The 12,888-nt window shown below is 41.6% G+C and overlaps 1 protein-coding gene across 1 annotated transcript in view; it reads left to right on the forward strand.

Moving 5' to 3' along the window:
* The window catches only part of UBE4B (ubiquitination factor E4B), a 33,328-nt gene that overhangs the window by 1,655 nt on the left and 18,785 nt on the right, over positions 1–12,888 (forward strand). The window contains exons 2-6 of the mRNA XM_031062546.1: positions 5,362–5,591; positions 8,353–8,488; positions 8,995–9,082; positions 9,362–9,506; positions 10,064–10,292. Coding sequence (XP_030918406.1) covers positions 5,362–5,591; positions 8,353–8,488; positions 8,995–9,082; positions 9,362–9,506; positions 10,064–10,292 — 828 coding nt within the window. The remainder of the gene's footprint in view (positions 1–5,361; positions 5,592–8,352; positions 8,489–8,994; positions 9,083–9,361; positions 9,507–10,063; positions 10,293–12,888) is intronic.

Below are 12,888 nucleotides of genomic sequence, written 5' to 3' on the forward strand. Positions count from 1 at the left end.
GAGGGGCCGCCGGGCTGTGCTGAGCCCGGCTCGGGCCCGAGGGTGGGCACGGAACCATCCTGAAGAGCTCTGCCTTCGCCCCCTGTCTGTGCTCGGTGGTTTTTTCTCCCCTCCTGTCCCCGTCTGGCCCTGACCCGCGACCCCCCGGCTCGGCCACGGGGTTGGGTTGCTGCTCTCCTGGTTAATTGTTTATTCTCTGCTTCCATCTGCTAGGTAGCCTTTGTCTGCAGCGTGTTCCCTCTCTGTGTCAATACTAGGCGTTTATGTGTTCTTTGTGTGTGATTGGAAACACCCAACCTTTTAACATAGTAAAACACTTGAAATTTTGCTTCCTTAGACTCTTTGCTTAGAAGCAAGATGGGTGTGTTCGTGGTCTTATATTTAGTATCATTTCTTCTTGAAGCAGCTTGAGTCAGGCTTGTCAGTTTTCCACTGTTTCCTTTGATTTACTTTATTTATTCAAGCTCTTCATCTTTCAGTGAAGAATTCTAGTGTTATACTGTAGTTGGCAAACATCTATAATGTATATATTCTATTCACATAGAATAAGGTGAACTATTCATTGTTTTTTTCTTTTAAAGGATGCTGCTTCCCTTGTTTTTTAATAAATAATTAAGGTCTTAAGGTTTGCCTATATATTAGAGGGTTTTCAAATTAATTATTTGGGTTATTATAGCAGGATCCAGGGAGTTTCCCAGTGATCCTGTGTAATCCTGAAATCAAAATGTATTGTGCTGGACCTGCTGCAATACAGGCTCAGTGCTGTACTTATACTCCAGGGAGGCTCAAAAGAAGTTATTTTTATTCTGTCCATATCTTATAGTGGGATTGTAGGACAGGGTGGCTGCTCTTGCCACTCAGATTTGTATTCCAAAAAGTTGGGATGTTTTTGATGATGTTGTCTGTCACGATTTAGCAATCCTGCGGTGTTGCATCATGATCTAGGAGAAAATACTTTGTGCTGTTTACTTGATGGAGGTCCTCATGCTCTGTGGAAGCACTGAGAAAAGGAGAGCAGTTCCCACGTTGGGAGGAGTGGGATGGGACACTGGTGGTGTAAGTGTACTGGGAAAAAGGATCTCCAATTTTACAGGTGTATTTCATGAGTGCTTTGTTTACATGCAGCTCTTCTCATTGTTAAACTGCCCTGATCCTGAGGTGTTTTATGATTAATTTCAGAAATATTTTACCTATGTAAGCTTATTTGTGTCACTGCCTCAGCACATTACTGACATCATCAAAACCACTGCATTGTGGATCTGAGGCTGCAGGAAAGGAGTTCTCCACTGAGGACTCATCCACCTTTTTTGGCCAAATGTTTGTCTCCAGTGACTTTCCATGTTCTTCTTGTCCAGCTCAGCAAGGACCAAACCAAATGGTCTTTTAGGTGATTGCTTGTGACAATCTTGTATCATTTTAACGGAGTCACTTCTTCTTATTAATGGATCGCTCACTGAAAAGTCAGAGCCAAGTTGATTTTAATTTTCCTCCACATCTCCACTTCGCTGTTACTTGGCACAGTGGGCCTGGATGAGATTATATTGAAAAATAACCTTCTGAAATATACTATATGTGACTTCTTCAGATTCAGACTTTTTTTCAGGAAATGACTGAAGGTGAAAAAATACTTAACGGAAGTTTAATTGCAAGGCTCTTACAGATAAGGTTATCTTCTGTTATCAAACCATAATTAAATATAACACTAACAGGTTGCAGCTTAAAAAGAGGAGATACACAATTGATCATACCTATATTTTAGTTTCAAGAAGATATTTTCCCCTCCTATTAACAGTGTCTCTCACTGACATTTTCTTTGTGTTCGTTTGTTAATGCACTAAAAGTTGTAATTCATTACAGACCATAGTAATATTTTTAGGAGAGAGGAGAAAGAAATTTCCTTCTTAGTATGTGTGTTTTAGCACAGTAGATAGTGCAAGATGAGAACAGGGACTTCACAGAAAAAAGCAAAATCCAGCTAAATGTGGCATAAAGTGGGAAAGAATGATGTGAGTTTGTCACCTTCCAACATATACGTGATTTTTGAGTAGCATTTTCTGAGAACATGACCACTATGACCAGAAAAATGAAGCATTTCTTAAACCAATTTAACATGCTCTAATGAATACAAGAAAAATAAAGCTATCAATTCAAATTACCCTTTATTGTACAGATTTGGAACTCTTCTACTTTATGGTCGAATAGGAGATTTATATACAGTCTCACTAAGCAGTTGCCACTGTAGCAGATACAGAGTCATAATTTTTTTTTAACTGGGAATGTGTGAGCCTGAGGGACTAGTCTTCCTATCTTTATTATCTGGTGCCAAATTAAATTATCAGTTAACCATCTTTAGCAGGGTGCTCTTTTTACATTTTTTGTTGTGGTGCATGCAGCTAACAGCTTTGAAGAAGTCCATTTAGATCAAAAATGTATTTCTGAAAACTGCTATTTATAGATCTAGTCCAGATGTGTCCAACAAAAATTGTACTATACTGTACTAGTTAAAAAGCAATGTGCTTGTCCCATTCAGCCAATTAGTTTTTTTTTTAATTAGGCTTTTAAACTGTGTGTTCTGGAGCTGTGCTCTGCAGGGAAGATGGGCTGTGGAGCAAGCAATGCCCATGTAATAGGACTGAAAACCTTGTCACTGTTAGGTAACAATGACACATAACAGCTTTGTCATCTGTCGCTGGCTTAGATCTGAAATCAAGGGTTGGGGATTATTCAAATGCCTTAAACTTCCCTAAAACATTATTTGAGACCCCAGTTTTGTGCTGCTGGGTGGTAATTTGGGGAGTCATTCAGTCTGAAATGGGAACAGGTTATTGGAGGGAACTCCCACACTTCTGAGGAGGGATTTGTGTGCAGGTTGGGGTCTGGATTGTCCCTTGTGTTGTGCAAACAAACTGTGTCTCCTGAGTCCCCAGCTGTGCCCATCTTCCCTGGTCTCCCTGCTGTTCAGCCTGCAGATACAGGGAATTAACTGGATTGAATGTGTCCACCAATTTTATGCCATCTTTTCAAACTCAGCCTGTACTTGGCCTTTTTGGCATAGTATTTCTCCTCTTTTGTCTCTTAAAACTTCCTAGTCTTCAGACCAAACTTCGGATTCCTGTAATAATTTTATATAAACCTGAAGGAATATGACAGTTTGAGGTATCCAAGAACCAGATCTGGTCCTTCAACACCATGTACCCTCAGTTGTGAAAGCTGTAGCTGTCAGTGGTAAAAATATTCACAGTTTGTTTATATTTTAACATTACTTTGTTCAGCACTAAGGAAGGTGATTGTAATTTGCCCATCATCCTTAAAGGGGCAGGGAACAATATTGTATTAGTTTTAATTGCAATCTCTTAACTCAAAGCAGCAATGTCTGAGCAGATTTCTTGTTCTAGGCCCTCCTCAGCCTATTTGTAGGGCAGGTTACAGTCTGAGGGCCTGGTCCCTGAGCAAGGACTGATGGACTGAGTGTGACAAATACCAGGCAGGAGATTTGTCTGGGTGTCCTCCTGTTTCAGCAGGGCTGACTGCAGCTGGATTTGCTGTAACCTGGGCATGGATCTTGCCTAGGGAGGGAAGGAATGCCAAGTGCCACTAGTGTCCTCAATGATCTGACACTGGGAGAGGACGAAGAGGGGACCTCGTTTGAGCAATCAATTGGACTATACTTGTGAATTAATTAATAAATGTATTGGTTATCATCTCTGCCTTCTTCTCCTCACATATCTCCTTCCTTACATCTGATTTCAAACTAGCTAGCAAGCATTAATGTGAACAGTTGTGGAAGAGCTCCATATCACATTAATCATATAGAAAGCAAGAAAAAGAAACCATCTTTCTCCTTCAGACACTGGTGCATATATGGAGTGCTTGTGTGTGTATTTGTTGTATTTGTGAGCTGTGAACAGTTAATTTGGATTCAGATATGGGGACATGTAGCTGACATTTTCTCAGTTGTACCTTTGAGGGCTGAGGTAGTTCTGGAGTTTTTTCAGATAAGCACTTGGATGAAAAACTGAAAAATTGAAATATGAGGTACAAATGAAGAAGGAGAAGACCCTAATATGTCTAATTTTACCTAAAGGCGAAGCTGAACAATTTATTTCTGCATTAAACTCCCCTATTTTGCTTGACAAGGAGGAAGGATTAGAGGTTCTATTTATAGCTATTTTTTTGAGTCTTAAAAAAAATGTAGCTGCCTTCCATGTTCATGTGGTGACACCTGTCGTGGAGGGAGATGTAGTTCCAGACACTGTTTTCCCACAGTTTTTGAAGTCTGATTTAATTTGATCTGTTCTTCTTCCTGTTGGAGTAGGTTTCACAGGCCATTAAATGATACAGCAATGTAGTGTAGACATTGACTTGACACAAATCTTTTGTTCACTCTTTCAGTTGCCTGGCAGTTCTTTAGGACTATGAACAGAAATGAAAACTTTTAAGTTGTGTGCAATGCCTGAGTGTCATAATACAAAGAGAATAACAGGAATTGCTGATTTTTGCAGGGAGCTGACATCCTCAAATATACTTTTACTTTGGGCCTATTTCAAGCCAAAGATGTAAGCTTTGGGCACAGATCCTGTAAGGCAGCCTGTGATAATAAATAATTTATTTTTGGATTTTTGTTTGTGTGCAGTTTAAAGTGTTTTAAATCTAGTTTCATAAGTTTTATTTTGTCTATTTCTCATGTATAATATTAGTGTTATGTGATCACATACCAGTTTTAATAAGTAGATTTGTAACAGTTTTCTGTAGTTGGATTTTGAAGGCAGATGCTTTTATCTTAAAAGGAACATGGAAAAACTGTTTTTAAAATTCTTTGTGATGGAATGCCTCTAGGTGATAAGAGGATGTTTTTTACTGTCTTTACTTGTCAAGGTGCTTCTGTCCAGCACACAGGGGGCAGTTTTGGTGTTGCAGTTCTGTTTTGGATTAATTTGGACAGTGGTGGTCTTGAATAACTTTCAACTGGACTTTCTTTAGCACGGTGTGTTGGTATCATGTGGTGTGAAGCTAAAGCAAAGGTCACATTCATGTTGTCCCTTTTATCACATCAACGTGGCTTGTCAAATGCCAAAGTAAATGGGGAAGAGTATTGCAGGTTTTGAAACTGCTGAGCAGTAAACGTTAAACTGGTCTTGCACAACCCCTCAAGGGACAAACACAGCATTCCCAGTGCAAATGGTTTTCCAAGGCAGCAAACACATACTTAAAATTTGAACACGGAGGGTACTGTGTGCTGTGACACAGAACAGAGGAAGGGCAGCCAGCCCAGCTCCACTGAGCAGGCTTCAGGTAAGGCTGCAGTGTTGTGTTTGCCTTTGCAGGAGACAGAAGGGCTCACTGGGCTCCTCTCCCTGGCAGGGGGGTTCTCTGGGCTCCTTTCACTGGGCTCCTCTCCCCGCAGATCCGGCGGAGGCGCCTGGCGCGGCTGGCGGGAGGCTCCTCGTCCCAGCCCAGCACCCCGCTGACGTCCCCGCAGAGAGAGACCCCGCCGGGGCCGCCGGGCGCAGCCCCAGCGCCGGGGCCCTCGCACAGCCTGGGCCTCAATGTGCACAGCATGACCCCAGCTACCTCTCCCATCGGGGCATCAGGTAGGCTGGCAGCTCCCGGGTGCTCGTGGTGTGCCTGTGCGCCTTCCTTACTCAGCTCCTCGCTGTGCAACCTGCACTGCCGCTCCTGCTCTTACTGAAAGTCATTTTCAGAAACAAATGTTGCAAAACGGTGAAAGAAGGTACTTTTTGTTTTAATTTTCCAAGTAATAAATAGTTTTCCATTTATTCTATTTACACTTGTTTTCCAGGTGTGCGTAAACTCATGACATTTGCAATATGGGTTACCAAAGCTTAAAAAAGTTTGTAATAAAGTTCATTATTACACAATATTATGGAAAAGATGTGTCAAGGAGACAGGAAAATCCCTTTCAAGTTTTGCAACACAGTCTCTATTGATTGGTTTTTAGGTACATTCTAGCAATCGGTCTCAAGTTAATTTTTGATCTTTAGTTGCAAGCGATCAGCAGAATTAAAAATAGCAAGCCATGACTGGACATTGTCAGAATAAGAATAAAGTATTTGCTTTCTGCTTTGTATTACTTTGTCAATTTCACTATTTACTGGAGGGAATACAAGCAGGATATTTACAAATTGTATTTATTTCAGAAGATGCAACAAATAACCGATCTGTTAAAATCATACAAATGCAGCAAGCAGGGGAAGTTGGGAGAGTTGCTCTATAGAGAGGGGAAGACAAAATTCATGTACTTATACCACATTTGACCTGACAGAAATTAATTTTGATTTCAAATTATCTGACTTGGGAATCAGGACAAATTGGCGTGTTTTCCAGTATTGTGATCTTTATCTGAAAACTAAAATTGTTTTGCATGTTGTGTTACTAAGCTTAGAGGTTCTCAAAACCATCCCAAAACAAATTCAAGATGGTTCTAACAAGGTTTCCAGTATGGTTTCTAACAGTTTAATAAAAATAACATTTTTCCAATGGTCTTTGATGAGCTTGCAGAATTCATTAACATTTACCTATTTGCTTCTTGAATTCTCTGGTTTTCCCTTTGGCAATCAGAGTATTTTACAAGCTTCAATCTTGTAGTTTAATTACAGTGCTGTTCAAAAATACCTACAAGTGACTCCTTCCTGCTTGTTTTGTTGCCTTACATCCAAAGCGGGACAGAGAAAAGCTATCAAAAGCATTTTCTGAGATAAACTCATTGCAGATGGAATTTAACACTCTGTATTGTCCTCATGACTAAAGGCAGCAACCCAGAGGTGGAGGTGACTTCTTTTCCTTAAGAACGGTGCAGAGTTTGCTCACTGTGTTCCCTCAGCCTGTGGGTACATGACTGTTTTAATCCATCTGAGGTCTGACTCTTGCTGAAAGGAGCACTTGTTCCTCTGCTGTCTGTGGCAGCTGTGTGATGAAGGGGACTGTGGGCTTGATATAAGTGAAAACTAACCCAGGAAAAGCAAATGTTTAATTTCCAAACAGAAGAGGTCCTGATCCATGCTGGGGCACAACTGGATAAACAATACTGGCAGCAGAGCAGGAGGTGTGGAAATGTGTACCTGGAGGTAGAAATGCTCAGGTGTTGGCAGGTTTATTGAGGTTTATTGAGGTTTGAAGTGCTCAGACAGTGAGGACCATGGAGATATCTGTTTTGAGAATTCCCCAGGACAGTGCCTGACTGTACTGACTGGATTGGCTGATGACCCAAAGCAGGAGTTTCTAGTGTTTGCTTCCTACAGTGCCATTTGTGCAGCTGTTTAATAATGTGTTACTTTTTCACATCAGGGTAAGAGCTTTCGTTAAATTGGGAAATGGATCAGGAAAAAAATATCCATAACAGTTTATCTTGTGTGTTTATGTAGCATAAATGAAGACTCAGCTAATGCTGTGTGGTTTGCAGCAGTTCCTTTCAGCAGCAGACTGAAGTGACTGCAGAGGATTGTAATTCATTTGGACACACAGAGAGCAGCTCCAGCAGAATAGTGTCCTTGTAAGCATCCATTGTTCTAAGGAGTTGCCTGTCATGGTGAGATCAGACATAGGAATCAATTTCATGGAAAATATCATTATTTTGTATGTATTTTGAAAATACCTTGGAAAACCTAAAGCCAGTGTTATCAGTAACAACTGGAACTTTAGGTGTCAAGTATTTTATTGTATACCTGATCTAGCAAAGTAGAGATGCAAGTAAATTCTGCAAGATCTGTAATGAAAAGATGGCAGGTTGAGGAGGGCTGTTAATGAGTGCTGCAGCATCGCTGTTAAAGTACATTTTCCTGGCTATAAGAGTAAAACTCCAAGGGAATGCAGAACAATGCAGTCCTTTGCCCTGGTGGGCCCTGTTTGCTCTGGTCTCTTTTGTCCACCAACTTAGCTAGATTTTCTTTGGGAAGAGGGAGGAGGAGAGATGAAGAACTCAAGAAATATTTGTTACCCCTTTATAATTGATGGTGTAACTCCATTGTAATGGCCCAGTGTTAAGTCCTGTTCTGATAGGACAGTCTTTAGAGGGGCTCTGACAATGTCTTAAGGTAGTAGACACAGCAACCTTGTGATAGATCAGTTTTTATAGGAGTGGATCTCTGAGCACTTAGTGGATGCAAGTTTATCTTTGTTTAACACAGGTATGCATTCCTACATTGCTGCTTCAAGGGAAGGTAGAAAATGTGATTGTCTGCAGTCAAATGTGGTTATTAACTTTCATTTGGTAATGCAGTGCTAAGAATTGTTAAGAGCTGGATTGAAAAACAGTATTTCCTCTCCTTTTCCATCCAAATAATGCAGTGTCTTCTCACTGCTGTAGCAGTAATCTTGGTGGTGCCTTTTCTTTAGGAGTAGCCCACCGAAGCCAGAGCAGCGAAGGAGTGAGTTCCCTCAGCAGTTCTCCATCAAACAGCCTTGAAACCCAATCTCAGTCCCTCTCTCGGTCCCAGAGCATGGACATTGATAGTGTCTCCTGTGAGAAAAGGTAAAAAATGCAGCTTGTAACAGGTGGCAAATATGGCACAATGCTGGTGTTCAAAGCTCTTACAGGACAAGGCTCTGCCCTCCCCCCCTCCCAGCTGTGTTAATGCAGTAGGGTTAATGCTTAAAAATCATACACTGTTTAGACCACTGTAATGCTTTTTCTAGCCTGGTTTTAATGGGGATTCCTGATCTAAAGTGGTAAAAGACAAAACATTATCTTAGACATTAACAGATAAGCATGTCTGGTGGGGATAATTCAACTACTCTATTTAAAAGAAGAAGGTTGTGGGATGTGATAGCTGGGTAGTTTGTATTGCCTGCTGAGGAAATTTAGAACTCTAATGTAATACGAGAAACATTTATCAACCAATGATTTTAATTGCTGTTTGTGCAGTGCTTTCTCTGCTGCATCTGCTTAGGGGGACACTCTTTTAGTCAGCATCTTACAGAGGACTGTCTGCAGCTTTCTACAAGTTAATGGGCTTTTTCTCTTATTTCCACTTGCAGTATGTCCCAGGTAGATGTGGATTCAGGAATTGAGAACATGGAGGTTGATGAGAACGATCGCAGAGAGAAGCGGAGTCTGACGGACAAGGTGAGCCTTGGCATTTTCTGCCCTGTCAGTAATAAGGTCAGTTGGTAAAGCATGGCCTGAAGCTGCAGGAGCAGCCCTGCTGGAGGATCCTCGGGCATCCCGAGCCTCCCTGGACACTGCACAGCCTGCATGGGGACACTCCTCCACTCAGGGCTGAGGGCAGTAGGGAAAGGAGATCTAACCTTACGAGTTAAGCTGAAGCCTCTTAACTGAAGATCTGTACATGATTGTACATTGATTAATACAAGTGCAAATCAGGTGTTGTTTTGTTCCCCCCAGGAACCTCTGTCAGGGTCAGAAGTGTCGGAGGAACAAGCTCTACAGCTGGTCTGTAAGATCTTCAGAGTCTCTTGGAAGGACAGAGACAGAGACGTTATTTTCCTGAATTCACTCTCTGCCCAGTTCAAGCAGAACCCAAAGGAAGGTGGGTTCCTGAGCAGGAGGCACTGGCTGCTTCAGTTTATTTTTTTCAGAAGAGTTTTAGTGAATTAAAGGATTGTCTTGCATCATAGTAGACATCTAACAGTTAATTTGATAAACCAACATTTCCTGATTATTTTATGCAATAGACTCTATATTCTATGTTAGATGTAAGATACACCAAAACAATTGTTATTTTGTGTGTGTGGGGTACGTGCATGTTTTGTTTTCCTTTCTTTGACACAACTTGCCCAGCTCAACAGCAGAGTGGGAAAATACGAGTGGAACACACAAGTTTAATAAATGACTATAGGAGCATTAGGTCATGTATGATCTTCTGTGTTTTCCATAAAGGCTGTATTTTTTGTGTAGCTGTAATTCCAGAACTTAGGTTAATATAGGCAGTGATAATTACAGATGTGTCAGTGCGTTGTTTTTGCCAAAAGCAGTGCTCAATTCACAGAAGTCTGTTTCTGTCCTTTTTTTCTCTGCTAATATTTATATCTGACTCCCGTGTAGATGAAGACTGAGGTGAGGATATTGATTCTTTCTTCTTAACAGTGTTTTCAGATTTTAAGGACTTGATCGGGCAGATTTTGATGGAAGTGCTGATGATGTCCACCCAGGCAAGGGATGAGAACCCCTTTGCCAGCCTGACAGCCACCTCCCAGCCCATTGCTGCAGCTGCCCGCTCTCCTGACAGAAGCCTGATGTTAAATATGGGCTCCAACCCTGGAAGCAGCCCCATGTTCTGTAATGTGGGCTCCTTTGGTTCCAGCTCATTGTCCAGGTGACTTCTGATTGTAACTGAATGCTGATTTCACTTGAATACTGATTGGTAGACTAGAAGAGAGAAAAGGGCATAGAAGTGTCCCAAGAACAATAAATAGAATGGATTTTTAAAGCTTTTCAGTCTTTTTCATGTGAGTGTCCCTCCATTTCACCCTTTTTGATTACACTGCCATGGCTAGGAATGTATTTGATAGATTCAAGCCGTGTAACTGTTTTCTGCTGAGAAGTGTCCCTAACTTGCATCACAAAGGCCATGATTTTTAAAGGTGTGTAGATTGTGACATAGTTTTATTGAACAACAGTATAAAAGAATAATGTGTGTGAACTGCAAAAATATTGCTGAAGAGTCATCAGAAGGGCAAGAACTTCTCTTGCTCATTTTATCTTTTTCACCCTTTTTCTGCATATCCTAAATTGTTGCTTTTTTTTTTCTTTTTCCCCCTGTAACTGGTTTAGTCTCTATGGGACTAGTCCAGCTCCTCCTACCAATTTCACAAGCTATGTACCAATGACTGGTTCATCTCTTACCCCACCAGCCAGTTCAGTTGCCACCCCAGCAGTGGCTCCCATTTCTGTCAGCTCTCAGCTGGCAGCAGCCAGCCCCTCGTGGACACAGCCTTGCTCCCCACGGTACCGCCCCTACACCGTGGCGCATTCCGGAGGCTCTGCTGCCGCTGCCACCCCGCGCTCCTTGAGCATTTCCATCCCATCTAGCTCTCCAAGTCCTCCAGCCATGGCTGCTGGCCCTCCAGCCATGCCAGTCATCACATCCAGACACAGGCCCACAGCCATGGGTCCACCTTTGTTTACTGCTTCGCCCGGTGCCTTGCGCAGGCGTCCTTCCTTACAGAGCAGGATTCCTCCTAGGTATTGCACAAGAGCAGAGTGTGTTTGCTGTGTGCTCTGCAGGGTGTGGCATCAGCCTGCAGGATGGAAGAACTCATGTTTGTGCTGAGCTCACCCTACTCACCCTGAGTTGATTTCTGCGTTTGAGTTTGTGCTAATACCTTGACTTGCTAACCAGGTGTCTTTGACCTGCTTGTGTGCATTTGAGGTGTGATGTAATTACTTTAAAGGTAGCAGTATGGTTTTAATTTCTTCCTCTTGGTAGATCCATTTCAGTTAAACTATAAGCTTTCTATAGTTCAGTTGCTGCTGTTAGATGGTGAACCACATAAAACTCCTGCTCCAAAATCAGTTTTCTCAATAGGGCCTTAGTTAATTTGTTGAGTGCTGCTACTTGCTGGACTGGGTTGGATTTGATTCCCTGGTGCATAGATTTAAATTACAGATCAGCATGTTTCAGAATGCCAGGCTAAGTACCACTGCTTTTCTTCTCTTGGCTGTTCCTGGAATCCTTTGTTCCTGCAGGAGGGAGAAATAAAGATACACGGTTTTGAGACCACAGCTTTAAAGTCATTAGCTTAGAAATGTAGTATTTATTATTCAGTCATGTCTAAACATTCCACTTTAGACATCATTTTTATTTGGTCTCAAAAGTTCTTTTTCAATTTTCAGGTTGTAAATGTGTGGTGTTTATGATACAAGAATAACTTGTAGTAGTGTAACAAAGCATGTTAGTATGGTCCTGGTTTTACTAACCTGTTGTCTGCACGTTTAGAGAAGGTGATTTTTGACAGACCTAAAAAGAAAAGCTACCATTTACTTTTTCTTCTGGCTTAAAAAATCTGATGGCCTTTTCCATTTTTGTTGTGGTAGTTTATACGACAACCCTTTCTCCCTCCTCCTTCTTGCTGTTTCTGATGTGTCTGAGGACAGTAGTGATGAAGAAAATGAAGACGATGATTTTTCTTGTGTCCAGTTTGGGTCCAGGTATTGAAGAAAGAGAATGTAACCTGCATGTTTGGTTGTTTAGGAACTAACAGCCTGTGTAGTGTCAAGTGATCTTCAAAGTAATTTGGGGAACAACTGAAGCTGAGGATGTGACTGGGCTGGCTCGTTAAGTTGGTGTGTAAACGTGTAATGAGTGCAGTTAGCTCTCCTTTGGAGACATGACTAAGGGAAATGCTCATCATACAGTCTTCTAGGCCTAATGAACGTGGTTCTGAGGTGTTTGAGTGGAGCTTCTCTTGGGCTGTATGAGTACAAGGAACAGTATTCGCCCATGGCTGTAATTTTAAAGCCCTGGTACACCATGTGCATGTTTTCCTATGAAAAAACTGGAAAATGAGGGCAAGGGTTAATATGCACCTTCCAAGTACCATCTCTTCTTTTCTACTTCAGTCTGATTTCAAGAGAATAAACTTGATAACACAGCTGTAGGAGGACTTTGTGTATGTGGAATTTAGGATTATTTTCCCCACTGTTTTGTTTAGTTTTTATCCTGTTGTTGACTCAATCCAAATGTTGGATTGAGTTGCCAAGCTTTGGGTAGGATTTCTGCTGTGCTTCTGAGGTTTAGTGTGTTTATTGTGACCTGGCATTTTGCAGACAGCAGTAAGTTGTTGGAACATAAACACAGTGGCTGTACAACTATGCACAACTGGCACACTGAAAACACCAAGGCATTCAATGTGTGTGCAGGATGGATGAGCTTTGTGTTAGAATAGTTGGAGTTATTGCTGCAGCGAAAT

This window comes from Geospiza fortis, unplaced genomic scaffold (genome assembly GCF_000277835.1).
Source record: "Geospiza fortis unplaced genomic scaffold, GeoFor_1.0 scaffold662, whole genome shotgun sequence".
Taxonomy (NCBI): domain Eukaryota; kingdom Metazoa; phylum Chordata; class Aves; order Passeriformes; family Thraupidae; genus Geospiza; species Geospiza fortis.